Source organism: Mandrillus leucophaeus, unplaced genomic scaffold (assembly GCF_000951045.1).
Source record: "Mandrillus leucophaeus isolate KB7577 unplaced genomic scaffold, Mleu.le_1.0 Scaffold980, whole genome shotgun sequence".
NCBI lineage: Eukaryota > Metazoa > Chordata > Mammalia > Primates > Cercopithecidae > Mandrillus > Mandrillus leucophaeus.
This window is the reverse complement of record NW_012110697.1, coordinates 260,606-286,569: the sequence shown is the minus strand read 5'-3', so window position 1 is coordinate 286,569 and position 25,964 is coordinate 260,606. Positions and strand designations below refer to the sequence as shown.

At 51.3% G+C, this 25,964-nt stretch overlaps 5 protein-coding genes across 12 annotated transcripts in view; 2 read left to right on the top strand and 3 right to left on the bottom strand.

Moving 5' to 3' along the window:
* Positions 1-124: 124 nt before the first annotated feature.
* On the bottom strand, positions 125-6,747 carry LTB4R (leukotriene B4 receptor). Of its 3 annotated transcripts, none has more exons than XM_011970995.1 (2): positions 6,647-6,747; positions 125-2,515 (listed from the first exon to the last, which is right to left on the bottom strand). In XM_011970995.1, exon 2 carries the CDS (start codon positions 2,498-2,500, stop codon positions 1,439-1,441), a length of 1,062 nt encoding a protein of 353 aa, XP_011826385.1. In that variant the 5' UTR covers positions 2,501-2,515; positions 6,647-6,747; the 3' UTR covers positions 125-1,438. The 3 variants fall into 3 exon arrangements, with proteins under 3 accessions (XP_011826385.1, XP_011826386.1, XP_011826387.1); XM_011970996.1 differs by lacking the exon at positions 6,647-6,747 and adding an exon at positions 3,138-5,615; XM_011970997.1 differs by lacking the exon at positions 6,647-6,747 and adding an exon at positions 3,142-3,528.
* On the bottom strand, positions 6,162-12,450 carry LTB4R2 (leukotriene B4 receptor 2). 4 transcript variants are annotated; one of them, XM_011971001.1, is made up of 3 exons: positions 12,317-12,450; positions 7,949-8,033; positions 6,170-7,550 (listed from the first exon to the last, which is right to left on the bottom strand). In XM_011971001.1, exon 3 carries the CDS (start codon positions 7,538-7,540, stop codon positions 6,464-6,466), a length of 1,077 nt encoding a protein of 358 aa, XP_011826391.1. In that variant the 5' UTR covers positions 7,541-7,550; positions 7,949-8,033; positions 12,317-12,450; the 3' UTR covers positions 6,170-6,463. The 4 variants fall into 4 exon arrangements, with proteins under 4 accessions (XP_011826389.1, XP_011826390.1, XP_011826391.1 ...); XM_011970999.1 differs by lacking the exon at positions 12,317-12,450 and having other exon boundaries at positions 6,162-7,550; positions 7,949-8,064; XM_011971000.1 differs by lacking the exon at positions 12,317-12,450 and having other exon boundaries at positions 6,162-7,606; positions 7,949-8,053.
* Positions 6,777-12,992, top strand: CIDEB (cell death-inducing DFFA-like effector b). 2 transcript variants are annotated; one of them, XM_011971003.1, is made up of 8 exons: positions 6,777-6,977; positions 7,058-7,556; positions 9,357-9,710; positions 10,270-10,372; positions 10,677-10,821; positions 11,661-11,810; positions 12,047-12,237; positions 12,419-12,992. In XM_011971003.1, exons 4-8 carry the CDS (start codon positions 10,332-10,334, stop codon positions 12,549-12,551), a joined length of 660 nt encoding a protein of 219 aa, XP_011826393.1. In that variant the 5' UTR covers positions 6,777-6,977; positions 7,058-7,556; positions 9,357-9,710; positions 10,270-10,331; the 3' UTR covers positions 12,552-12,992. The 2 variants fall into 2 exon arrangements, with proteins under 2 accessions (XP_011826393.1, XP_011826392.1); XM_011971002.1 differs by having other exon boundaries at positions 6,787-7,556.
* NOP9 (NOP9 nucleolar protein) lies at positions 9,063-18,363 on the bottom strand. The gene is made up of 10 exons (XM_011971004.1): positions 18,016-18,363; positions 17,350-17,808; positions 16,464-16,574; positions 16,080-16,221; positions 15,762-15,954; positions 14,974-15,114; positions 14,324-14,449; positions 13,904-14,140; positions 13,581-13,686; positions 9,063-13,242 (listed from the first exon to the last, which is right to left on the bottom strand). The coding sequence occupies exons 1-10, from the start codon at positions 18,260-18,262 to the stop codon at positions 13,085-13,087; spliced, it is 1,920 nt and encodes a 639-aa protein (XP_011826394.1). The 5' UTR covers positions 18,263-18,363; the 3' UTR covers positions 9,063-13,084.
* A 20-nt stretch (positions 18,364-18,383) lies between these two features.
* Positions 18,384-25,964, top strand: part of DHRS1 (dehydrogenase/reductase (SDR family) member 1) — a 9,306-nt gene continuing 1,725 nt past the window's right edge. The window contains exons 1-7 of one of the 2 annotated variants that reach the window (XM_011970991.1): positions 18,384-18,612; positions 18,694-18,719; positions 19,211-19,384; positions 21,691-21,834; positions 21,984-22,063; positions 25,030-25,162; positions 25,484-25,630. In XM_011970991.1, coding sequence (XP_011826381.1) covers positions 19,235-19,384; positions 21,691-21,834; positions 21,984-22,063; positions 25,030-25,162; positions 25,484-25,630 — 654 coding nt within the window. In that variant the 5' untranslated portion in view covers positions 18,384-18,612; positions 18,694-18,719; positions 19,211-19,234. Of the gene's footprint in view, positions 18,613-18,693; positions 18,720-18,839; positions 19,010-19,050; positions 19,126-19,210; positions 19,385-21,690; positions 21,835-21,983; positions 22,064-25,029; positions 25,163-25,483; positions 25,631-25,964 lie in introns of those variants that run through there. The other variant, XM_011970993.1, reaches the window with a different exon arrangement.

Genomic DNA, 25,964 nt, shown 5'->3' with positions numbered 1-25,964 from the left:
TCAGCCTCTCTGCCAACTTGATTCCAGCATTTTGTACACCTTGGAAGCGTAAAGAATTTAGCCACATGGCTCAAAACAAAGATTTGCCCTTTCCTGCCCCCTACTCACAAATACTGGAAGAGTCTCCAGGGAAATGTCATTTGAACTTCATTCATTCAACAAACACTAAATAAGTACCTATCATGTGTTCACCATATAGAATGGGTGAGAGGTCTGAGAAATACTCTGTGAGGTCCCTCCCAGTTTCAGCTGCTGTTCTCAAATTGGTACACCATGCTTTCCAGTTAGGATCTGTAGACAGCTTGGGGGTCTCCTCTTCTTAGATCCACCCAACATCCCTTTGCTTCCTTCTGTATCCTTCTGCACAGATGCTGGTATATGGGTCTTGAGGTATTGATGACTCATTCTCACTGGCTCATACTTTGGGGTCCATGGGAGATACCTTGACATACTAGGTTTGTTGCGGATGTTGCATGTGAATATTTGGTTTCACTCTGTTACTTGCTCTTTTGTTTTTTTATGAGAAAGATCCAAAAAGTACACTGCTGCCACTGTTGTTGCCATCTTCCTAAAACCTTGTCAGAACAGAGTTGGACCAAGGTTCTCTAAAACAACAGTCATTTCTAGGAAATAATGACTCATCCCTCTCACTTTTGGGAATCTTTGTTTCCTGCGGCCCTCAGCCCCACCCTGTGCCAGGGTGTGTTGTGGAGGTTAGCAGATGCTGATATGCAGTATTCTAAGGGATAAGATCTAATGACTTAGTCCTCAAGTCTGACCTCTTTGTGAAATGGAAGGAAGGAAGGCATCCCCTAGAATACCTCCTACAGAGAGGATAAAGATTATTGGCAGGAAGTTGGAGTCATGCTAACAAGGAGACTTATCACAGGCTTCAGGGAAGATGTTTCATAGCAGTGCTATTTTCTCAGAAGGTCCCCTGAGTCACAGAGCTTGGAGTGATAGGCCCACATGGGTGGTCTTCCTAGACAAGCTGCTTTAGGAGTCCGCAGACTGCATTTTGCTAAGTATTATCTGCAGACTACGTACTCAGAATCACCTGGGATGGGGGCAATCTATGTTTGTCCTTGTGTCCTTTCCAAAATTGTAAATCATGGGGAACTAAAGGAGGTAACTCTCGATTACTGAGAGGGGTCCCACCAGGGCACCCACAAGCACCCCGATGCCCACAGCACACGTACCCCACTCACAAGGTTGACCCAATTTCAGACTTCAGTTTTAATGGTTAAAGCTGCCTGTGGGAGCCAGGATGGAGCACTCTCTCACTCCGCCCTCACTTTGCTCCACCTCTCCCTCTTCTTCCACTCCACTCCCGCCTCCCACGCTCCCATGCCCTCCACGCTCCTGCTTCTCCTCCAGGTACAGAACTAGCTCAGGGCTGGCATTCTGCCAGGAGAAAGTGGGCCTCCTTCCACCAGGCCTAGTTCAGTTCATTTAACTCGAGAGGGCTGGAAGCAGTGAGGCTCTCGGAAGGACCAGGCTCCTGAGCGGCGGGGCCGCCCCTCACGGTCTGGCCCAGGCTGCCCCCGCGGCGGGTGCTGGACGCCTCGGAGCCCGTGCCCTCCAGCAGCTTGGCGACAAAGCCCACGCCCGCCGAGCGTAGCAGGCCGCCGCCGGCGCACGCGTACAGCACGGGGTTCACGCTGCTGCTCAGGAAGGCGAGCGCGATGAGTACGCTGCGGGCCAGTGTCAGCCGCTGCCCCACGAGCCCCGACCCGGAGGCCTGGCCGGCCAGCGCACGGGCAGCCTCGGCCAGGTTCACCACGTGGTAGGGCAGCCAGAAGGCGGCGAAGGCCAGAATGATGAGCACCACCAGGCGACCAGTGCGGCGGCTGCGGCGGAAGCGCCGGGCCTGCAGCCGACGCCCTATGTCGGAGTAGCTGGCCACCACAGCCAGAAAGGGCAGCAGGAAGCCCGTGACGGCCTCGAAGATTAGATGGAAGGCCTGGTGCTCGTTGCTGGGGTACTTCGGAGAGCACAGGCTCATGTTGTTCTTTTTCGAGGCCACTACTGTGCGGTACACGAGGACGGGTGTGGCCAGCAGAAAGGACACCACCCAGATGCCTGCCAGCACCTGCAGGGCCATTGCCTTGGTGCGTAGCTTCTGGGACACAAAGGGGCGGGCCACTGCCAGTGAGCGGTCTAGACTCATGGCTGTGATAAGCAGGACACTGGCGTACATGCTGACTCCACAGACATAGTGGCACAGGCGACAACCAGCCAATCCAAAACTCCAGGTGCCTTGGGCCAGAAAGTGAAGGAAAAAGGGAGCAGTGAGCAATACGGCCAGGTCGGCCAGGGCCAGGTTCAGCACCAACAGGGCAGTGACAGAGCGCTTCTTCATCCTTTTCAAGATGCTCCACACCACAAAGCTGTTGCCGGGAAGCCCCACAGCCAGCGCCACTGACAGCAGGATGATAGCCAACAGAAAGATGAACCCTACACCTAGTGAGGGGGGTGCTGCAGAAGATGTAGTGTTCATGGCCGTCGGGAGGACCTGGAGAGTGAGGGCGGACAAACGCATGAGAGTAGAGGACCAAGGGTTTCCTGACACCATGGACACGCCTAGACTGAGAACTCTAGTCTGTCTCCAGGGTCAGCAGCATCAGAGGTCCCCCTGAAATATACTGCCCCCATCGCTGCAGACTGACATCTTAAAGGGATCGGGTTGAGTACAAAGACTAGTTTCCTAACTGGGTCATGGGGCCCCTTCCTGCCCACAGACCCAATTGCAAAATATACAGTGACCGCAGCAGCAGCAGCAGCAGCAGCATTTCCAGACCTTTTCAGTCTCCTCCCCTTAGGAGACCCTAAAGCCCAGAACCAACCTGAGAGTTCCTACCAATGCTGCACCCCTTGAAAGGCCAGCTTTCTTGCCCCCTGCCAGGCCCTCATCCCCTCAATCCCATTAACTTTCCCAATCACCTGCCTACTGTCCCCAGAGATGCCCAGGGTCAACCAGGAATAACAGGGAGGGGAAGAGTTAGTGGACAAGTGACAAGGACAAAGCCTCCCAACTTTTACACTGGTCAGGCTTTCTTTGGAGATTCCTTTGCACCTTCTTTCATGGCTGCACACCGTCCCACCACCACAACCACTGCCGTTCCCAGGATACTTACTTACAAGCTTTGACAGGAACTGGTTGGAAGCTGACGCCAATCCCAGGGTCAGGGCAAGGTGCCGTAGCCTATCCCTGGATCTGTCCCACTGCCAAGGGCCTGGCCCCCGGTCTAGGTGCTGTTTGCTAAGTCAGCCAGAGAGGAAGTACCATAGAGCAGAGGACAGGGAAGACGCATCTTCCTGAGGGTGGGGCTGAAACCCCTACCCACTCCCTTCACTAGGAGAGGGGATAGTCTGTGTTCCAGGGCAACCCAGAAGGGTTTCTCTGAGGACTCCTCAGAGGTGGAGCCAGATGAGAAGAGACCAGGAAGGAGCAGTGAGAGGAAAGAGGGGTGTGGGGAGTGAGTAGGCTGGGTGTGGTCTCAAGATGCAGGTCTAGACTGGAGAATTAAATAAAGTAGTGAATGGTATCATATAGGAGAAGGAGGTATGGTAGCTAGAGAAGGGAAATGGGCTCAGATTGAGAGGCTACAGTGCTGATATCTTTGTTTGTTTGTTTGTTTTGCAGTAATAATGTAGATTTTTTTTTTTTTTTTTTAATTAATAGGAAGTGTAGGTTGGAGCTGTGACTAGGTCCTGGGTCTGGATTTGGGTTAGATAACATGATTTAAAGAGGGCATGTCAGTAAATTGCCGAAGGGGGCAGCACTCTGTTCTTGGTTTCAGTTCAAGCTATGATCTAGGTTGTGTGGCCATCTTCCAGCACCCCCTTTCCTCGCCTTACTTAAAGGGATTGGTTCCATTTAGGTCAACCAATTCTCCATTCTCTTTGGTAGAAGCCAAAATCCAAATGGTCTCCTTGGTATCACACAGAATGCCAATTACTTCCCCTTTCCCCAAACCCCTGCCTTGTGCTTGCCCATGTGATTGCCTTGCTGAGTCTGGATGTAAGATCTGGGCAAGGGGATTGGCACCATCTCTTTCCTATCTTCCCACAGCCTTCTATCCAGTTCCACTTTAGACACACAGAGAAAGTTGAGGCCGAGCTAGGCAGGCTGAGCATGAGGAGCAGGAGTGGGAGAGCAGGAACAGTGATGCCTCATGACTACCCTGCCAAGACGGGAAACCAGGAATGCAAAAATGGTCACCTTCCCCATTTCCTGCACAGAGGAACATCTCCTTTCCTTGAAGTCTCCTGCAAAAGCTAAGAACTAAAAATTCCTGGTGGGTTGTGGTGGTTCATACTGGTAATCCCAGCACTTTGGGAGGCTGAGGGGAGCAGATCGCTTGATGTCAGTAGTTTGAGACCAGCCTGGCCAACATGGTGAAACCCCGTCTCTACTAAAAATACAAAAGTTAGCTGGGTGTAGTGGTATGTGCCTGTAGTCTCAGCTACTTGGGAGGCTGAGGCAGGAGAATCACATGAACCCAGGTAGTGGAGGCTGCAGTGAGCCGAGATCGTACCACTGCACTCCAGCCTGAGTGATACAGTGAGACTCCATCTCAAAAAAAAAAAAAAAGAAAAAGAAAAGAAGAAACTAAAAATTCCTTCCTTCAATCTGACCATGGGCCTTCCTGCTTCCCTTTCAACTCTCACTTCTCAGGAAAGATGCAAAGTGTAATGGTGGTCACTGAGATCCCTTAACCTTTCCAGAGCCCCCACTTGCTCTGCCTGGAGAAAAGCCAGAGCAGAGTTGACCTCGTAGCTGTCAGGCAGAGGATATGATGAAAAGCAATGGGCAGAAACCGCAGCAAGAACTGAAGTCTGAGTTAAGGAAGGGCTTTCTGACCGCACTGGGTGTCAGAGATGGGGAATATGCAACAAGGGAATTTAGGGAACCTCTGCCCAGCACCCAAGGACAGAAAGAATCCCATGAGGCCTGTGTTTGGGGACAGAAGCTCCAGGGTCAACCAGAGGTCCCCTCAGAGAGAAACTGGGTTGTCCTTGCCACCCCTCCCAAGTTGTTCCCCACCCACATCTACCTTGATGGCCTTTCTTCCCCAAACCCAGGACCAGGCACTCTAAGCATACTCCCTGCTGTTCTAGTTCACAGATGCTAGTCAATCCCAGTTTTGGTAGCCCCAGCATGACCCTGGGGACTGGGTTTCTTTTGCTCTGTTTCGACTTCTGTTTGGGAGGCAGGGAGGTATGAGCAGTCACTAAAGTAGAGCCTGGGGTGATAGTCAGGGTAGCCACTTGAGTGGCCAACCATTTCAGTTTGTTGGGAAACCGACAGGGCTGGGACAAGGGATTTTCAGTGCTAAAACTGGGAAAGTCCTGGGCCAACTGGGATGAGCTGGTCACCTTAGTGACCACGAGTGTGTACTTGTGGATGTCCCCTGAAAAGAATCCCATTCTACATCCCCCAATCAAAGGTGTCAGAATCTAGAACCGTTTTTAGACCTAGATATGGATTCCAAAAGGTGGGGGCAGATAAGTATTGGGGAAGGGGCCAGGAATAGCTAGCAGCATCTTGGAAGGAGCCCAGACTTGGCAAAGAGAAAAAGAATAGGTGGCACTTTTCTGAAAAATTATTCCTGTCCTCTAAATATTCCTGCCATTCCTCATACCCCCTGATGACCAACCTCCAAACTTCCCAGACTGAGTGCCTGCTCCTGGGCTCCTTTTCACGTCAGGTGGCCTTTGCAGGGAGGAACAGATGGTCAGGGAGGAAGGTAAGTCTCAGACTCCCAGGGCCCCTACACCACTGTCCACTCCTTGTGTGCCTCTCTCACACCCACTGGACCAAACACAAGACAGGCAGGAAAACTTTCCTTTCAAACCCCACAGATTCAGTTTCCCCTTCAGAGCCATTTCCTCCCCCAGAGGCTTTTATAAGCCTCAGAGAATGGATCCCATTCCTACCCCTCATCCAAGCTCCCATACTTCTCCTTCCATTTTCTCCTTTATTTCCAGAGTGGTTCTATGGATTGGCCTGTGGAACCAGGGCACCTGGACTGAGGAGGGCAGGTCAAGATGCCACTGAAGGCCAGCACTGCCCAGCCCTGGCTTGACCCAGATGGGAACTAGGTGGCTTCAGTACAACTCAGGCATGAAGAACCACCAGGGGAGGCACACTTAAGTCATCATCTAATGGCTTCCCAGTGTATTTCACAATAACAGCTATTGGCAACAAGTAAGCAGTGCTGGCACATGGGTACATGCCAACTTGCAAGCACGCAATAGTCCTTAACAGGGACCATCACCACCCTCATAATCCCTCAGTATGGAGGAGCCTGGGCCTGCCTGAGGTGTATAGTAATCCTACCCAGTCAGATCCAAACTCTAGTCAAAGAAGGGTCCCCAAATGTTCCAGAACACTGAGCTCCAGAGGGTGAGAGGATGGAAAGGGAGAGGGAAGGGCAGCAGGTTGTAGGGTTTGGTGTCAAAGGTCCCATTCCGGACCGTCCTTCTCCATCCCACCCCCCGGGTCTCCATTGCCGCGGCCCTGCCCCACCACTTTCAGCTGAGGGGTAGTTCGGAGCTCCATGGTCCCCTCCCTAGAGCGGCCGCCCCCTCGGGCCTCCCCGGAGCCTTCGAAGAGCCGCGTGAGGAAACGGGGACCTGCCCGGGGCAGCAGATCTCCAGCGGTGAAGACGTACAGCACGGGGTTGACGCTAGAACTGAAGAAGGCCAAAGCCGTAGTTCCTGCTCGCGCCGCCTGGCCAGACCCGCCCAGCTTCGCCAAGGTCCCTTCAGGTGGAGCCAGCGCGGCGACTGCCTGCAGAAGGTTGACCGCGTGGTAGGGAGCCCAGAGCAAGCCGAAGGCAAGCACGATGGCGCTCACCAGCCGGCCCACCCGTGCTCCATGCCGCCCTGAGCCCCAGCGGGCGCCCCGCAGCCGCGCCAGCGTCACGCTGTAGCAGCCAAGCATCAGCCCGAAAGGAAGCACGAAGGCGGTCAGAGTCTCCAGGGTCAGGTGGGCGGCGGCGTGGGCCGGCGACGGGTGGCACAGCTGGCATACGCGGTCCCTCCACAGGTGGCGGTAGATGGCGGCCGGAACGGCGAGCAAGAGGGCGGCCAGCCAGACGGCCAGCAGCAGGCGGCGGGCCAGGGCCGGGCTGCGCAGCCTGGGCGCCAGGAAGGGGCGGGTAACCGCGAGGCAGCGCTGCAGGCTGAGCAGGCCGGTGAGCAACACGCTGGCGTACATGCTGAGCGCGCACACGTAGTACACCGCCTTGCAGCCCGCCTGGCCCAGTGGCCAGGCTTGCCCAGTCAGGAAGGCCACAAAGAGCGGCGTGAGCAGCAGCACCGCGCCGTCGGCCAGCGCCAGATGCAGCACAAGGGTGGCTGCCAGCGGTCGCCCCCGTGCAGGCCGCCAGCCCGCCAAGCTCCACACCACGAAGCCGTTGCCGGGCAGCCCCAGCAGCGCCGCCAGGAGCAGGAAGACCGTGCCTGTGGCCCGCGAAGTCTTCCAGCTCAGCAGTGTCTCGTTCCCTGGGGGACGGTAGCAGACGGACATCCTTCTGGGCCTACAGGTGGGTGGAAGGCGCCACAGAGGGTGTTCAGGGGTGGGGCAAAACCCCACCTGTGATGTCCGAAGAGAAGGGGCCATGCCTCCTCCTTACTTGCCTGCACCCTGCCTCTTTTCTGCCTGGGAGTCCTGACTTCCACGAGGACCCAGACCCCACCTCAAACACTACTCCTTCTTGGAACCCAGATCCCCTGCTCCCACTCAGCTGACCTGCCCCACTCCTGGCTCCTTCCCAGAGCTCAGTGGTAAACAGGCATAAAGTCCTCACCCCAGGCTGTCACTATCTCTACCACCACTCCTCTAGTCTGGCCCCTCCTTCTTTGTCCAGCCCCATTCTAGCACATCTGGGCAAAAGTGGATGGTGGGGTATAAAGGGATGTGCGCAGATCTACTTACCAAGGTGGGAGCAAGCACGACTGGGGGCCTGGAGAAGCTGAAAGGTTAAGCAGCAGTGGGCGAGGTGCCTACTCCTGTCCTGTGCCTATCACATTTGCAGCGGGTAAGGCAAGAATGGGGAGGGACAAGATGAGGCTCATCCTGGGCCTCTCCTGAGGCCCCTCCCTCACTCTACTCCTTCCCATCACCAACATATCCAAGTGTCCAGGCATGTGAGAGCCTGCCTTGCCAGGAAACAGCATAAGATGAAGTGGGGCAGTAAGATTCCCTGGCCGTGGAAGGAAATAGGAGGACTCTGCTGAATCCTAACCCTGGTCCTGCTTCTGTTCTCATCCCTCCCCCAGCTCTGGCCCCAATCCTCCCAGCCCACCTTCTGCAGCATGTATATTGCTTGGCCTCTCTGGTCTGCAGAGAAGGTGACCCAAACAACTCAGTCCCCCATCTGCTGTATCTTTGCCTGTTTTCCAGTCTCCTGGTCCGGCTGAGCCCCTTTTCTTCAGCTTCTGGCCTACCTCCTCCCATCTCTTGCCTCGGGCCCTGCCCCAGTCACTCCACCCTCAGGGCTCTCACCGGGCTGTCAGTGACAGTCTTTCCGTGTAAGGCATGCTGCCAGGTTCCAGGAGGAACAGGAGATGCATGGAGGCATAATGGTTAGGGAGTCATGACACACAACCATGAAGAGATCCCATTTCCAGGCTGTACAAGGATACAAGACAAGAAAGGAAAGGATGCAGTAGTAGGGACATACTAAGCAGCAGCCCTCTCTTCTTGGAAAAGTCAAGCAAAACTTGGAAATGAAGAGATTTGACGGGGGCCTGGCAGATGGATAGAACTGGGGGAAGGGAAAAGAAAGGCCTCAGCCCAAGTAACAGCCAGAACTTGAGGTTCCTTGCGCAGGGCACCAGGAGCACTGTCTTAGGTTGGGGCCTCCCAAAGCAGAGCCTGAGCTAAGGGCTTGGGTACCGGTAATCCTGTATTTGGGAGGTTAACTCAGGAAGTGAGGGCATAGGGTAAAACGAGAGGGGAAAGCCATTAAGAGTGTTAAGTCCCTTCAGTAGGCCTTGGAATCTCTGAGTAAAGTACAGATTGCCCAAGACAAAAGACTGGCAGGGTGATCAGTCCAAAGCATTTATTAGGAAAATGTACTTAATGAGTGGGCTACAGCATATCCTTACAACAGACAGTGAGAGAAAGAGTTGTTCTATCTCGATATGTCCAAAACAAAGGGGTCAGGGTATGGAGTTTATGAGGGTTCAAGGTATTTGGTTCAGGGCCAGGGCCAGTTTTTTTGTGTTTTGAGCAACAACCTGAATACCTTTTCAAGGCTCTGGCTTGGGCTCAAGCCTCCAGGGGAAATGCAGCTGGCCAGGTCACAGGGTAATCAAGTTACTCTGTGTTTCTTTGTCAGGACACAGAAAAAAAGTGGGGAAGCTGGGGGACCCTATAAGGATCCTGGGCAGGAAAGCAGGGATTGTGTTCATTTGAGGGTTTCACTGTCAGTGAGAGTCTCAGCTTCCATGCAACTGTCCATCATGGCTGCAACTGAAATCAGAGCTGGGACACAGTGCACCAGAAGCTAAATTCTTGATGCCATCAAAGGACATTCCTGCCCCATTCACATCTCCTTCACGTCCATTAGTTGGCAAAAGCAGAAAGGTGAAAGAGAAGATGACCTAAGTGTGACCGAACTCCACAGGCAGTTCTGGAAACCAAAGTCAGAGCAATGAACCAGCCCCTCCTTTGACCAAGGAGGAAGGAGCAGGTAAGCAGGAAAACCGGGGTCCCAGACAGGACCCTAATGATCCTGAATCCATGGATCAGGATCCATCCTCTCCTTACACCCTTCCTGGACACAGTCTCACCTCTCATTTTCCAAAGCCCTGCCATGCTGCCATCCAGCTTCCCCACACTCCACCCCGGGATCCCTTTTCCTAAAGCTGCAGCTTATGGCTACTCCAGTAGGTGGCAGCACACACAGAGCCACTCACATAAAATGCAGCTTCTCAGAGTCTGAGAGCCAGAAACCATCCCCAGAAATTCTCTCATAGAAATAAAAAAACACCAGAGGTCACGTTTCATCCTTTTACATGGTTCCCATCTACCCTCACAACACATGTCATCACCAAAGGCACACATACAAGCTCCAATGGCTTTTGCCAGGCAATTCTTCCTCCAGGACCCCATCTGGCCCCTCCCTCATCCCTCCCCTTGGACTTTGCCCTTCTTACTGGTCAGGCAGGGGGGCCAGAGTCCAGGCTTGACTCATTCCCACGTTGCCCTGGGCTGAGATCCCAGGTTTGTAACAGAAAACACCACTAAAGCCCCAGCACAGGAGAGAACTACCCAGCCCAGAAGTTCCAGGGAAGGAACTCTCCCATCCACCATGGAGTACCTCTCAGCTCTGAACCCCAGTGACCTACTCAGGTGACTGCTAACCCTCCACTCTACCCTCTACCTTTAGGGGATATAAGCAGGGCAACAATACTCCACTCAGCCCCTAGGACACTAACCAGTACCCCTTCCTCTTCTGCTCCCCACTTCATAGTGGGCTTGTCAAGCTCTTGACCCACCCGCCCCCACCTGTACTCCATGGTCTCTCCCTCATCCCTACCATCTATTAACCTAGATCTCTCCCTCCCTAGCCCTCTAGCCACTCTACCCCCATCACGCCCTTTACACTCACTAAGCCCCTCCTTGCCCCTTCTTGACTTTTCTTCTCAACTACCAGGTCAGTATCTAATAAAAGCTCGGAGTTTGGACGGAGGGTCTGGACCTCAGCTTCACCACCCCAGCGACCTTTCCGTGTCTGTAATCACAAGCGGACCATCCGGAAAGGCCTGACAGCTGCCACCCGCCAGGAGCTGCTAGCCAAAGTAAGTAGGCCAAGTTCCTTGGTTCCTTTAGCAGGGGTAGCCAAGGGGCTCCACAACAGTGGCAACTTGTGATGATGGAGCAGAGAGGGCTGAAGTCACACAGCTGCCTCCTCCCACTGAGAGCTCAGTGGGGTGGGCCTCATGAGCTCCGGTCAGTTTGTTCATTTTCCACCTAGTGAGCTTTTCTATGGGAGCAGGGGTTAGCAGGAGATAGGGAGAGTTGGAGGGATGGAATTCAGAGGCCAGTATGGAAGGCAATTTGTATGACAAATCAAGTTCAAATTCTGATTCTGTCACTTCCTGGCTGTCAAACCTTGGGAAGTTGTTCAACCTATCAAAACCTCAGTTTCTTCATCTATAAAAAGGTAATAATAACACATCATCTCCTAGGGTTGTTGAAAGGAGTAAGAGGATAATGTAGGTAAAGTCCTCATACCCGGCACAGAGTAAGGACTCAAAAAGGTTAAACACTATTACTGAAAACACTTCTGGAGAACTCTGAGGGTGTGGGAAGTGAGGTGCAGCATTGTAGATAAGACAGAAGGGTGGACTTCATGAGAACCTGGCTTGCTTTCCAATTCCAAACCAGGAGTGACTTGGAGGGGAGCAAGGGGAGATGCCAATGACATGGTAGGAGCAAGGAGGAAAAAGCTCAGCCTCTAGCTAGGATCCCCCAAAACCTGAAGAACACGGAGAGCTGCAGCCTTTAGGAGGTATCAAAGTGCCGGAAAGTCACGGTGGGACATCGACCAATGTCTAGAGCCAACTGATGGATATTGGGCAGCTAAAGAGGGAAGGGGCATGGGATACCTTCCTTCTTGCTTCTTGCCATTGGGCAGGCATTGGAGACCCTACTGCTGAATGGAGTGCTAACCCTGGTGCTAGAGGAGGATGGAACTGCAGTGGACAGTGAGGACTTCTTCCAGCTGCTGGAGGATGACACGTGCCTGATGGTGTTGGAGTCTGGTCAGAGCTGGAGCCCCGCAAGGGTAAGAGGCCTATACTGGGGCTGCTTCCACTGCCCGTCCTTTAGAGCTTTCCCGGGCTTCCTCTCTAGCTTAACCCTGATCCTGGGGACCAGGTGCAGGGGGAGTTGTAGAATTGTTAAGGATGTCACACAGTGAACAGAAAGCCTAAGCGAGGGAGAGTCTGACACGGTGCCGATGGAGATTAGTGGTGGGTGTCTGGTGTGAGGATATACTGCACTGACAAGGGTGTCCTACAGAGTGGAGTGCTGTCATATGGCCTGGGACGGGAGAGGCCCAAGCACAGCAAGGACATCGCCCGCATCACCTTTGACGTGTACAAGCAAAACCCTCGAGACCTCTTTGGCAGCCTGAATGTCAAAGCCACATTCTACGGGCTCTACTCTATGAGTTGTGACTTTCAAGGACTCGGCCCAAAGAAAGTACTCAGGTCAGAAATCAACATGTCATACTTCCCCATCCCCTACAGTTGGATAGTCCCCATAATTCCTCCTCCTGCACCCACCTACCCCTAGTTAGCTGTTGCTTGTGGAAAATCCTCATCTCCCGGCTTGATGGCTTCCTCCCAGGTTTCCCAAATTGTCTGATTTCCTCTTGTCTCTGCCCTTCAGGGAGCTCCTTCGTTGGACCTCCACACTGCTGCAAGGCCTGGGCCATATGTTGCTGGGAATTTCCTCCACCCTTCGTCATGTAGTGGAGGGGGCTGAGCAGTGGCAGCAAAAGGGCCGCCTCCATTCCTACTAAGAAGGGGCTCTGAGCTTCTGCCCCCAGAATCATTCCAAGAGACACACTGCAAAGACTATGACAGCATCAAATTTCAGGACCTGCAGCTAGTACAGGCTAGATAACTCACCCAATTTCCCCATTGTCCTCTGATCCGCTTGTCAGAGAACCTTTCAGCATAATGCCTCACATCCCAAGTTCTATACCCTTACCTGAAAAATGCTGTCCCTTCCTAGCCACCTTTCTGGCCTCCCACTTGCCCTGAAAGGCCACAAGCCTGCCCCCCAGGCATCTTGATCCCAGCCTGATTGCTGCTACATCTAACCCCTACCAATGCCTCCTGTCCCTAAACTCCCCAGCACACTGATGACAGCCCTCTGACTTTACCCTGAGATGTCTTCATATCCTTCACCACAAAGTAACAAAAACATTTCCAATAAAAATATAAAATATTTACCACTACGACTTTTGACTCCAATTTAAACCAGGAAAGAGATGGGGTGGATACCCCCTTTTGCCCTCCCCCATCAACACGCAGTCCCAGATCCAAAGCCTCAGTCTTCAAGTATGGAGTTCAATGCCCGCCTCCGCTTGGCCACCGCACCCTGCTGCTGTTCCCAAGCCTCTCGTCGCTTTAAGAAGGTAGTCAAGGCCACATTTCGAGCCACATGGTGGCCGAAAGGGTCTCTTATCAGCTGCTGGTTCTGCTCCCCTGCAAAGGGAACCACTCATGTTTAGTACCACCATGCTCAAAGACAGACTCTACCTGAGGTAAAGGTCCCTCCATTTCCCCCAGACCCTGGGACTGCCACTGGGGTACAGTGAACACTTCACTTTCCAAAGAACAGAAGTCAGAGGGAGGGGTGAGGGCAAAGGACTGCACAATTAGTCAGCGGGAGGGAAGGGGAAAGCAGACTGCTAAGAACCCATGAGCAAGACCACCCTTTGGAACTAAAGACTGTTGAATTTCAGTAGACTTCCCAGCCACCCAGTGATCTGGAGTAAGAGAAGGGAAGTCTGGAAACATCAAAGAGAGGGGCTGGTACTCACCCAGCTCAGCAGCAATTTCCTTCCGAGCCCCCAAGGCTGCTCCACTCCAGATAGCATCTAGCACACGGCTGCCATGGCGACTACAGGCCAGAGCCACATATTGTCCCTGTATTGAGACAAGCAAAGTAGGTCTCCCTAGCAAAGTCCACAAAAGTGTATTTTGGGGGCTTGCGGGGAGTGAATTTTCTGAAGAGTTTAGGGGCTGAATTAAAATAGTCTAGTAATTACATAGCCTTTTGGAGTCTGAAGGTACAGTCCTGAGAAAGCTCATATTCTCTAAATGGATGATGGTGGGGAATCAAGGCAGAAGCCAGAAATCTAACCTTTAGGTTCTGCAGCACACGGCGGCGCTGCTTGCGCGTCACAGAAGGGCTGGTCAGGATGGCATCGAGCACATGAGAGCCAGCAGGACTTTGGGCCAGGACCAGAAGTTGTGGTCCCGTCAAGGCACCCAGACTTCGAAGTACAAGACCAGGAGTGGAGAAGTGCAGCAGATGCTGGAGCAGTAGAGACCCAAGGACTGTTACGTCCCCCAAGGCCCTGGCTGCAGCCATTTCCACCTGGGAGCGCAGAGATAGGAAATTAGGAGGCACCAACAAGCCAGGTGGATGAGCCCATCCCCAGAACACTGCCACCTCCACCTGGATGAAGTCACCACTCTCACCTCAGAAGTCAGAGGCTTGCTAAACCCTAGGAGGCCTGGCTCCCAATCAGTCACTGGCTTGGCCTCTCCCCTACCTCACCTGGTGCTCTGCAGGCACTGCCCCCTCCTCCTCCATCAGTCCATAGTACACCTCATACGCCATCAAAGTGGCAAAGAGAGGCACACAGGCCACTTGCCGGGATGAGGGCTCTGCACAGTGGAATGCCTAAAGGAGAAGACAAAGTATGATGAACCTGAGAACTTCTCCATCCCTAACCTCAACTTTAAGGGAACACCTTCAAGAAAGGAAAGAAGCCCCAACTCCACAAGAATGTGAGCTCCATGAGAGCAGGATATCATGCCTTGCTGTATCCCCAGTCTCTATCACATACAGGGATTAATAAACGTTTATCCCTTAAATAAACTTCTCTCTTAGTTCTGGGAGACAATTTTTGTTCCAGGACTGTGAAATAGCATTTGGCCTCAGCCGGGTGCAGTGAGTTGAGATTGCACCATTGCACTCCAGCCTGGGCAACAAGAGCGAAACTCTGTCTCAAAAAAAAAAAAAAAAAAAAAAATTAGCTGGGAGTGGTGGCGGGCACCTACAGGTCTCATTTTCCCCCATTCCTGTGAACTCCTTGGGCACTAGACTTCCTGAGTCCAGAGGTACAACAACTTAAGATTAGATAAGTCTTAACAGGTAGAAGTTGGACTGAGGGCATAAACGGATTGTGGGTAATATCCACTCACCTCCAACAAGAGCTGTAGGACCTTGGCTTGGCAGGCCCCAACTCTGCGACAGGCCCCCACCAGGGCAATGACTACCCCTGGGTGGCCCTGGGCCAATACAGCTTCCAGGACAGGGCTCAGCTCCTCAAACACAGGGGACAGCTGATGGGAAACATGGGATGTAACTTTGGCATTCTGGTAATGGTGGACCACATTATTCAGAGAAATCTTCCCAGTGAAAACAACTAAAAATGCTAGATAAAACATAAAAAGCATTGCCAGCATCAGGACTTTTGTTTGGCTAGATAAGGCCCAGGACAAGGGGGCAGTCTTAGAGGTGCCACCTCACAGGAAGGAACTTTAAGTGGCTCTTCCCTATGTGTAAGGGAGAACTAGAGGCAAAGGGGGACTAAAATTAAACCTGCCCTTCCACTCTAACACCCAATGCATGAGACCACAGGGAAGCCCACCTTAGTCCTAAGCAGCAACGGAAAAGAGCAGCTATGGCAACAGCTCTAGCACTCATGTGGGCTTAGAGCCAAGTACCAGAGTCTGGGTGGGCCATGGAACCTCAAGCTGTAAACCTGAATGAAGCCTGTCTCTTGCTGGTCCTCATACCTGAGAGAAGTCAAAACAAATCCTCACTGGAAGATGGGCAAATTTATCCTAAGCTCTGGAAAACCTCAAGGAATAGCTTTTCAAGGGCAATGGCCAGCACAATGTCAAAGATATATAGAGGCAGACAGACCATAAAATAAGGTCCAATGATCAAGAATTAGAAACAGAACCAGCTCAGGTTTCCAACTCACCAGCTCAGGGGTAGTGACTGCATCCAGTAAGCGCTGCAAAGGGAAGTTGGCAATGGGATGTGCAGCCAGGGTCTGCAGCTGCCCCTGCAAGTGCTCCTCAAAGAGGCTCTGGAGCCTTGGGGGCTCCAACACCAGCAGGACCTGCTCCAGGAGTCTGGAGCTCGTCTGATCTCGGAGAAATAGCAGTAGGGGACTGGGGACAAGAAGGGCATCAGGCAGTCTTAACTCTATTTCATGCAAAATACAGTTGCACTACATCACCTCATTCATTTCACACAGCCCCACCAGCTTTGAATGATCCTGAGGCCCTGACCATACCTGCCATCTACTGAGGAACTGCGAGTACTCAGGTAGCCAATCACAGCATTGCAGAGATAAGCGCAAAACTCGGGAAGTTTGTGGTGTAAAACCTGTAAAGCCACTTGAAGACAGAAGCTGGAGATCTTATCAGTGATAAACACTGTGAAGAGAGGGCAGAAATAAAGCAGCTTTCTCAAAATCCAGACAACCTGCATAACCTCAAACTTTAGGCAACAAGATACAGGGCACTATGGACACAAAGGGACTATATGAAGTGCTTTGAACATCAAACCAGACCAGGTTTGAAAAGAAGAGGAATAACCTGACCAGAGGGCCTTGCTTGGTGGTAAAATCACCTCCAGAAAAGTAGATAGGAGACCCTCCTCCTACTTCCCTCCTTACCTGCAATGTCCTTCAGAAAGGAGGAGGTCAGGTCCTGAAGGCGATTTAAAAAGGTTTCAGGGACTTCAAAATCAGCTGGCTTACATTCCCGAGCTGGGGCCTTCTGTGCTTCTGAAGGAAGATTAAGAACATGTGCAGTGGGGAGATCACAAACTGTCACCCAGGAGAGAAAAATTCCATAGATGGACAAGGATTCCACTTGGAGATGCAGAACAGATGTAGTACAACTGAATGTCTCTTCTGGATGACAGAACTGAGACTACATTTCTGTCTTAATTTTTCTAAGAAACTTCAACCAGCTTCCCCATGGTCCACAGAAGACAGTTCAACCTCCTCAGTCAGGTAGTCAAGGCATTCCAAAATTAAACCTCATTTAAACTCGCTAACTTTATTTCCCAGAGTTTTTCAAAATGTGGATCACAGCTCAAGACTGTATCATGAAATCAAGTTACCGGTCTCAACTAGCATTTTTTTTTTTTTTAATGAAATAGAGCAAAATAAAGTTTTGAAAAAGAAAAAAAATACAATAACAACAGAGTGGGCTGCATGTAGTAAGGGTATTCTTTCCTGAACTTTTGCTTGAGTCCAGTATGTATGTTACTTTTGCTTGAGTCCATTTAAATGTTAAGTCATGCTTAAAAAGAAAAATTTCTCCTCCTGTGTCCATTCTAATAGCCGTCCCCAAAACACAACTGTACATCCCTACCTCTGGGCCTCTGCACACACTAATCTTTGGCTTGCTAAGCCCTGTTCAGATTAGGACAGGTCAAGCTAATACTTCCAGGTCAAGCTCCCCCATGAAGACTTAGTCTTCTGTTTACTGTCTCCTTCTGAACTTTCTAAATTCTTCTTCCCCCTAGGTCCACTTTCCTCTTGTAATACTTACCAGATGATTGGGAACCACGGGGCCTGGCTCTCTCAGACTCCAGAATAGTCCCTCCTAACACCTGAAGCAGAGTTCTGACCACGAAGCTGCCATGTGTGTCTCCACAGTAGAAAAGAAAATCATCACACACCTCAGCGGCTAGTCCCAGGACCAGCTCCTCCAGGGTCTCCGTGGGACCATCCTTCCCATCCTCCCCTTCCTGCTCCTCCTCCTCCTCCTCCTCTGCAGCACTCCCCAGCAATCGAGGGAGCTGTAGCAAAGCACTTTGCAATACATGGACCCCGCATCGGTGACAGGCCACAGTGCGCAAGTTGGAGCGCAGAGCAGCCCATACGCGACAAAGCGGTTTCAAGGGACTGAATCCCAACAGTTCCTGCAGCATCTCACTGCCAGTCCTGTTAGTGGACAAAGCTAGGGCCTGAGTCTCTACTTCCTTCATAATATTGTGCACCATCAGATCTGGAAAAGTGAAGAAAAACACACTTTGAAGAGACTTAGTAGACAATATGGTTATGTACCCTTACTTAACCAAGGGTCGTGGGTGGGAGGCCGAGGAAGAGGACATGGGAAATGAAACTAAGTCCCCACGCCCTGCCGACCCCAGAAAGTTTCCTTGCCTGCCCTGGATTTGATGCTTTTGGTCTAAACCCCGAAGTTGCTGCCTACCTCGTTCTTCCCCAGTCTCGGGAGCCTCTTTCAATGCTGACAGCGCCCGGCGGAAATATCCCAGAGCTTCGGGGCTCAGGTGCGGGTGCGAATCTGGAGGCGGCTCCGAGCGCCTATCCGGAGGCGGCCAGGGTTGCCGCTTACTGCCGGGTAAGGGGCGCCCCGACCCCTTGGCCCCGCGTCCCCGTTTGCCACCAGCTGGGAACCGGCGCCCCACCTTGTGTGGAGAGCGCGGACCCAGCCCCATGTGTGTTTCGGAACCTCTCCGGCTGCAAAAGTTTCCTTAGCTGTGGACGAACCTTCAACGTCGCCAAGCGTGTGCCTGGCCCAAACCAAGTTCAGAAACGCGGGCGCGCTCCTGACGCAGCTACTACGTCATAGTTACGCGCGGCCCCAGCCGGGTGGGGTGGGTGTCTCCCCCAGATCGCTCCGCCCCATCCGCAGGTTCTAACTTTGGCCCAGGACTCCGCCCCTCGACCCCAGCACAAAATCGCCCCGAGTCCTACTGTAGAATCAGTCCTTGAACACTGCCTCCACGTCGCCAGCTCAGTCTGGGTCAGAACCCAGACTTCCACCGCAGCCCCGCAATTTGCCCCAGTAGTAGTCACTTCGTTCCGCCCCTGCGGCCGGAATTAAAGTTCTCGAACTACACGTGTGTGGAGAGCTAGTCAGCGCGAGGACCTCAGCGGCAGCGCAGCTGGCAGGTAAGCGGCACACGCGCCTCACATTTAGGGCTTAGGATCTCCAGGCTTCGCGCTCATCCCCGGCCCGGAAGCTGCGCCTCTGGCTCAGCCGGACTGGGTCAGGCCAGGGGCCGGAGCCCCAGATAGCCCAGGACTCTGCTTGGACGCGCCCCGAGGGGCTGCCGCGCCAGATTCCCCCATCCAGGCAGCCACACTCAGAGGGTCGTAGTAGTTGTCCACCTCTGGACAGCCCCACTCAGCCCCTTCTTCACTCTCTGGGCCTCCCAAAAGACAGTCAGCCTTGTCCTCAGGCCCACACCCAGTTGTCCGCCTCTGACACCCTTACCCTTAGGCCCGCACCCAGTTGTCCGCCTCTGACTCCTCTCCCCTCAAAGGATTCTTACCTTGGCTCCTCCTCTTAGCCCTAGTGAGGCTCCCCCCTCCCCCCGACCCCCGCCCCAACACACACACAGTCTCCAGGCTTCCCTGAGAGCAAGTCTTTGCTTCCACAGACCTTCCTCCTTTGCCTGTGAGTCATGGCAGCTCCCATGAAGGGCAAAGTGTGTGTGGTGACTGGTGCCTCCAGGGGTATTGGCCGTGGCATTGCCTTGCAGCTCTGCAAAGCAGGTGCCACAGTTTACATCACTGGCCGCCATCTAGACACCCTTCGCGTTGCTGCTCAGGAGGTGAGTGCTTCCTCTGGGACCACAGTTGCAGAAACCACCCAAGAGAGCCCTTCCACTTAACCGCTCCCTTTCCTAATCCCTTACCTGAAACTATACTACTACTTAACAAGATGTGAATATTTATTCAAAGTGGAAATTTAAAACCCCGTAAATAATTTCAGGTAAGGTAGAATTTTGCCGCCCAGTGAGTTTTATGAAAAAACTTTGTTTGAGCCAGGCATGGTGGCATGTGCCTATAGTCCCAGCAGCTACTCTGGAGGCTGAGGCAGGAGGATCGCTTGAGCCTAGGAGTTGAGCCATGATCATGCCACTGCACTCCAGTCTAGACGACAGAGGGAGACACTGTCTTAAAAAAAAAAAAAAAAGAAAGAAAAAAGAAAAGAAAAGAAAGAAAGAAAAAGAAAAGAACTTTGTGTTTGAGAGCAGAGATTTTGGAATTGTAACTAAAGGGTTGTGGACCTGTGTTTTCCTCTATTTTAGGCAAGACTTTATTGAACTGTACATTTTTTGCTTATTTACTAGACTTCAGTTAAATAAATATTTGAGTATCCATGATTTGCTAGGCATTGGGTAAAGCATGGAAGTTACCAAGACTAATGAGATCTAATTTCTCCTCTTCAAAGATTCAGTCCATGGTGGAGTACAGTGGCTCATGCCTGGCGTCCCAGCCCTTTGGGAGGCCAAGGCAGCAAGATCACTTACCTGCAATGTCCTTCAGAAAGGAGGAGGTCAGGTCTTGAAGGCGATTTAAAAAGGTTTCAGGGACTTCAAAATCAGCTGGCTTACATTCCCGAGCTGGGGCCTTCTGTGCTTCTGAAGGAAGATTAAGAACATGTGCAGCCTTTTGGAGACCAGTCTGGGCAACATAGCTAGACCCAGTCTCTACAAAAAATATTTTTTGAATAATTAGCTGGGCACAGTGGCCTGCACCTGTAGTACCACCTACTTGGGAGGCTGAGGCAGGAGGATCATTTGAGCCCAGGAGTTCGAGGTTGCAGTGAGCTATGATTGCACCACTGCACTCCAGCCTGGGTGACAGTGAGATCTTGTCTCTTAAAAAAAAATAAAAATTAAAAATGAAGATAGATTCCAACAGGAAATGAAGTACAGAAAGCAGTCATTTCAATGTAATGTGAATATGGTAAATTGTAAGAGGGAGATATGCACAGAATACTCTAGGGGTGTTGGGGAGCATCCAGATGACACAGGAGAGTGGCTAGGGAAAGTGGTTTGGGAAAGCATCCTGGAGGAGGTAGGTGGTTCTTGAACTGAGTTTCGAAAGGTAAGAGTTAGGTAAAGGAAGTTAGGAAAACCTTTCCAACAGAGGGAGCTCCATAAGCATAGGGACAGTGTGTGAAAGAGTAGATGTCGAGATAATGCAAGGGAAGAGTAGTGAGTGAGAGGCTGGAGAGGAAAGAGTCGGTCTTAGAAGACCCTAGAAGAGAACTCAGGCTTCATTCTCTAAGAGATGGAGATCCAGTTAGGAGATTTTGAACAGGGTTTGTGTTTTAGATGGTTCGTACTGGCTGGATTATGAAGAATTAATTTAAGGCAGACAGACTAGAGGTCAGGTGAGTAGTTGGGAGGCATTGCAGTAGTTCAGGCAAGGAGGGTAATAGGGGAGGATCCATAAATTTGGAGAATAGGAGGATTGTTCTTGGATAAGGGACTCTTCTTCCTCTGAAGTTGGAGGTTTGTGGGCATTTGTAGAGAGTGAGACAGAACAGGAAGTAGAAATCATTCATGGCTGATAGCTTTGGTTTTTTCAGTTACCAAGCAGGAGCATTGGTGGAGTGAGGGTAAGAGAGCTGGGACTGAGTAGAGGTTCTAGGTGAGTGGTGAAGGGTGGGAGCTAAGGCCATGAGAGATGGAAAAGACCACAACAAGGAAAAGGATGCTTACTCATTTCTCAAGAACAGACTCCATGCCTCACTTGTTCTTACCCTCTACTTGCAAAGTACAATGCCTTGCATGGTACTTTGAGAAGTACATTAAGAAGAAGGAGTGAACACCAATGCTCTTTAGTCTCCACATCCTCACTCCACACCACATGGTGGGCCTCAGTAAATGTTTGTAGATTATTAAAACCTACATTGCAATTCACCTTGTTCTGGGGTGGGGAGGCCTATCATTCCTGAAACTACTCAAACAGACACCAGAGGGCAGTGTTGCCTGCCATGTTGCCTCTGCAGCTGGCTCTCCTAGGATTGTCTTCTCAGTGCTCAAGTCCACTTTTGGTTGAGGGAGTTTTGTCATGACTCACACCCGTGTGTGAATGTAAGCTCATATCCCCTGTCCTACTCCAGGCACAATCCCTCGGGGGCCGATGTGTGCCTGTGGTGTGCGATTCAAGCCAGGAGAGTGAAGTGCGAAGCCTGTTTGAGCAAGTGGATCGGGAACAGCAAGGGCATCTGGACGTGCTGGTCAACAACGCTTATGCAGGAGTCCAGGTACCCTTTGAACTTTGGTCCCAGCTCCACATTTCTGACCTCCCCATCTGATCCCTGCATCTTCATCCCCACTCATTGTCCCTTCCATTACCTAGCCCCTCACACCTCCCTGCCTTCAGATCATTCATCACCCTCCCTGTGCCTTCCAGACGATCCTGAACACCAGGAATAAGGCATTCTGGGAAACCCCTGCCTCCATGTGGGATGATATCAACAACGTTGGACTCAGGTCGGTGCTCCACTGCCAGGGCCCGTGTTCCCTCACTCACTTAGCCAGCTTAACAGCCAGGCCTTTCCTTACACACCCTCTCCTTTTCCCTCTGGCCTCCCCCATCTCTTTCTTCTCCCTTCTGTTCCATTTATCCCACTTACCTCTGGAGAAGTTCCATCCAGGTGAGTCTGTTCCTGAGAATGTCAACTCTTGCCTTGTTTCTGTCAGTAATATTCATCAGAACAAGCCCTTGGCCTCTCTCCTGCCTCATTCTCTGCCCATCCAAATGAAAGACCCAGAAGGGAGAAAGCCTCCTCCTCTCAGTAATGCACACAGCCTGTAGTCTATACTTTCAAAATGGTTAGGGGGAGAAATTGTTTTGTTTTAGACCAGGAGAAGCTTAAGAAGAAGGAGTGAACACCAATGCTCTTTACTCTCCACATCCTCACTCCACACCCACAGGCAAGGGCACTCATGGGTCAGAGTTGGGAGAGCAGGGATATCACTGGGTCACACCGGGTCATGTAGCCCAAGAGTCAGATGAAACACAGCATTTAGAATTCGCCTAGCGTAATGTGCACCAGTTATGCCTCTGTTACTGTTGGAATGATGTTACGCTCTCATGTAATCAAGCCATGCCTGATGAATGTGATCAGTCACCTGTGGGAGTAACCACCAGATTATCAGCAAATCTGTGACTAAAGCATGTAAGAACACCCACCGCTCCAATTTTGGTACTCTGGTGACAATCCCAAGGAAGCAGGATTAGAATGCAATTGTGATTTCCAAAGTGGAAGGAAGATCATTAGGACAGAGAAGGATGGTCAGGCCAAAGGCAAGAAAGGAACACCCGAAGAGCTGGTAATTGGCCAGTGTTCATGGCCATAGCTTCCAAAGAGAGGTGCCTTCCACACCCTCATCTCTTGCTGGCCTCAGCCTCCCAAAGTGTTGGGATTATAGGCATGAGCCACCACACTCAGTCCTGCCCTGCTCTTTGTATATACAGAAATATACATGTATCTTTATATTTGTGTGTGTATGTGTGTGTGCGTCTTAATTTTAAGAAGTCAAATCTGTCAGTCTTTTATAGTTTCTATCTGCGTGTGATGCTAAGAAAAGCCTTCCCCACCTCAAGTTTATAAACACGTTTGATCATGTTTCTTTCAGTACTTCTGTGCTTTTATTTTTTATATTTAAATATTTGATCCTTTTAGGCTTAATTTTAAAATAATAAATGAGACAGAGACCCAATTCCCCCAACTCAAATAACTGGTCAGTTGTCCCAAATGATCCATCTTTCCCCACTGACTTGACAGGTTCCTTTTGTAATACACTGCATTCTCACATATACTTGTATCTAATTATTCACTGTTTTGTTTCATTGACTTATCAGACTATTGTTACACTTGTACTGTATTCTTTTAACTATTATGTCTTGTACATTTTAATTTATTTTATTTTATTTTTTAGAGATGGGGTCTTGCTGTGCTGGCCAGGCTGGTCTCAAACTCCTGACCTCAAGCAATCCTCCCATCTCAGCCTCCCAAAATGCTGGGATTATAGACATAAGCCAGCATGTCTGGCCCGTGTGCATTTTCATATGGGTGACAACAGGGGTAGGGAAAGCAATCCCCCCACCCACAAGACATTAGTCCTTTTTTCAGAATTTTCCTAGCTGTTCTCTTTCTCTTTTTTTTTTTTTTTTTTTTTTTCACAGTGTGACAAGCTGGCTAGAGTAGGCATCACACTGGGGAGGGTGGGCAGCTGAGACTTTGGGGCTCCTGGGAAGGGCAGGGTTGGTGGAGCATTCACAGTAGAAGCAGAGAGGGCAGGGCAGGAAAGTGATATGGCTAGGTGGCTCTTACGTTGCCTTCCGCCTCTCCACAGTGTGACAACCTGGGTCACTCTGTGTCACCCAGGTTGGAGTGCAGTGGCACAATCTCAGCTTACCGCAACCTCTGCCTCCTGGGCTCAAGAGATCCTCCTGCCTCAGGCTCCCGAGTAGCTGGGACTACAGGCACGTATCACCACACCTGGCTAATTTTTATATTTTTAGTATAAATGGGGTTTCACCATGTTGGCCAGTCTGGTCTCAAACTCCTGAGCTCAAATGATCTGCCCCGCTGGCCTCCCAAAGTGCGTGAGCCACTGTGCCCAGCTTTTCTGGCTGTTCTCACATGTTTATTATTCCCATTGAGCTTTAGATTATTTTATCAATTCCTCCAAAAGGTCTTATTGAGATATAATCCAATTTGACTGAATCTATGGATTGATTTACATAGAAATGATGATTTACATGTCAGTTCTTAGCTTTTAAAGATTTTGTCTGCACTTATTCTGTCATGGTTTTATAGTTTTTCCATGTAGATACTATATATTTCTTAAATTTTCTCCCCCTGAGCAATTTTGTTTTTAATTGTTATTGTGACAGGGCTCTTGCCTTCCATTTCATCTTCTAAAGATTGCTATTTCTCATCTGTTTCAGTGGTTTTTTTTTTTTTCCGAGACGGAGTCTCACTCTGTCACCCAGGCTGGAGACCAGTGGTGGCATGATCTCGGCTCACTGCAAGCTCCGCCTCCCGGGTTCATGCCATTCTCCTGCCTTAGCCTCCCGAGTAACTGGGACTACAGGCGCCTGCCACCACGCCCAGCTTATTTTTTTGCATTTTTAGTAGAGACTGGGTTTCACTGTGTTAGCCAGGATGGTCTCGATCTCCTGACCTCATGATCTGCCCACCTTAGCCTCCCAAAATGCTGGGATTAGAGGTGTAAGCCACCACGCCCAGGCCTGTCAGTGGTTATTTTGACCAGTTTTCCTCTCAGAATATGGCCTCAAGCCCCTAATTCCTCAGGTTGCTACCCTGCCCTGTGTAGCCTTCCTAGTGGACAACCACCACCAGAAGGCAAGGGAAGCTGCCAGAGGCTGTGGCACCCAGGCCAGCACTAACATGGTTCATTCCTTCTTCCCTTGCCGCACCTTCTAGAGGGCACTACTTTTGCTCTGTGTATGGGGCACGGCTGATGGTACCAGCTGGCCGGGGGCTCATCGTGGTCATCTCCTCCCCTGGAAGCCTGCAGTATATGTTCAACGTCCCCTATGGTGTGGGCAAAGCTGCGGTGAGGACCCAGTGGCATAGGAGCTGAGGAGGTAAAAGACAGTGATGGTACTTATAGCTCAGAAGGTACAGTCCCCAGTGGTCAGAATGGTAAGGCTGGCTCCTCTCAGCTCCTCCTCTGCCTCATCCATGGACAGTTCCTTTGCTTGTGCACCTCTCGGTTGGCTAGAGTAGGCATCACACTGGGGAGAGTGGGCAGCTGAGACCTTGGGGCTCCTGGGAAGGGCAGGGTTGGTGGAGCATTCACAGTAGAAGCAGAGAGGGCAGGGCAGGAAAGTGACATGGCTAGGTGGCTCTTACCTTGCCTTCCGCCTCTCCACAGTGTGACAAGCTGGCTGCTGACTGTGCCCACGAGCTGCGGCGCCATGGGGTCAGCTATGTGTCTCTGTGGCCAGGAATTGTGCAGACAGAACTGCTGAAGGAGCATATGGCAAAAGAGGAGGTCCTAAAGGATCCTGTGTTTAAGCAGGTTGGCAAGGGGAGGGCGAAGGAAGCAGAGAACACAGGGGAGTCAGCCTCTCCGTCCTCAATAACAAGACAATAACAAGAGCAGATACTCCCATTCACCAGGTGCTTACTGTGGCAGGTGCAGGGCTGAGCATGGGACACACATTATTTCCTTTAATCCTGTAAGGGAGATACCAGCTCCATTCTACGGATGGCAAAACTGAAACCCAGAGAGGTTTAGAAACTTGTTTTTTTTTTTTTTTTTTGGTTTTTTTTGAGACAGAGTCTCGCTCTGCTGCCCAGGCTGGAGTGCAGTGGTGTAATCTCGGCTCACTGCAACCTCCACCTCCTGGGTT

Excerpts from the sequence above, each read along its gene's own strand:
- LTB4R (XM_011970995.1), bottom strand. The coding sequence starts at position 2,500 with ATGAACACTACATCTTCTGCAGCACCCCCCTCACTAGGTGTAGGGTTC.
- LTB4R2 (XM_011970998.1), bottom strand. The coding sequence starts at position 7,633 with ATGGCCCCTTCTCTTCGGACATCACAGGTGGGGTTTTGCCCCACCCCT. Across the intron at positions 6,883-6,912 it reads GACGCTGGCGCGGCTGCGGG|CACGGGTGGGCCGGCTGGTG; the intron begins GCGCCCGCTGGG and ends GGCGGCATGGAG.
- CIDEB (XM_011971003.1), top strand. The coding sequence starts at position 10,332 with ATGGAGTACCTCTCAGCTCTGAACCCCAGTGACCTACTCAG. Across the intron at positions 11,811-12,046 it reads AGAGCTGGAGCCCCGCAAGG|AGTGGAGTGCTGTCATATGG; the intron begins GTAAGAGGCCTA and ends GGTGTCCTACAG. Across the intron at positions 12,238-12,418 it reads GGCCCAAAGAAAGTACTCAG|GGAGCTCCTTCGTTGGACCT; the intron begins GTCAGAAATCAA and ends TCTGCCCTTCAG.
- NOP9 (XM_011971004.1), bottom strand. The coding sequence starts at position 18,262 with ATGGGGCTGGGTCCGCGCTCTCCACACAAGGTGGGGCGCCGGTTCCCA. Across the intron at positions 15,115-15,761 it reads CAGTCACTACCCCTGAGCTG|CTGTCCCCTGTGTTTGAGGA; the intron begins GTGAGTTGGAAA and ends GTTTCCCATCAG. Across the intron at positions 13,687-13,903 it reads GTGTGCTGCAGAACCTAAAG|GGACAATATGTGGCTCTGGC; the intron begins GTTAGATTTCTG and ends GTCTCAATACAG.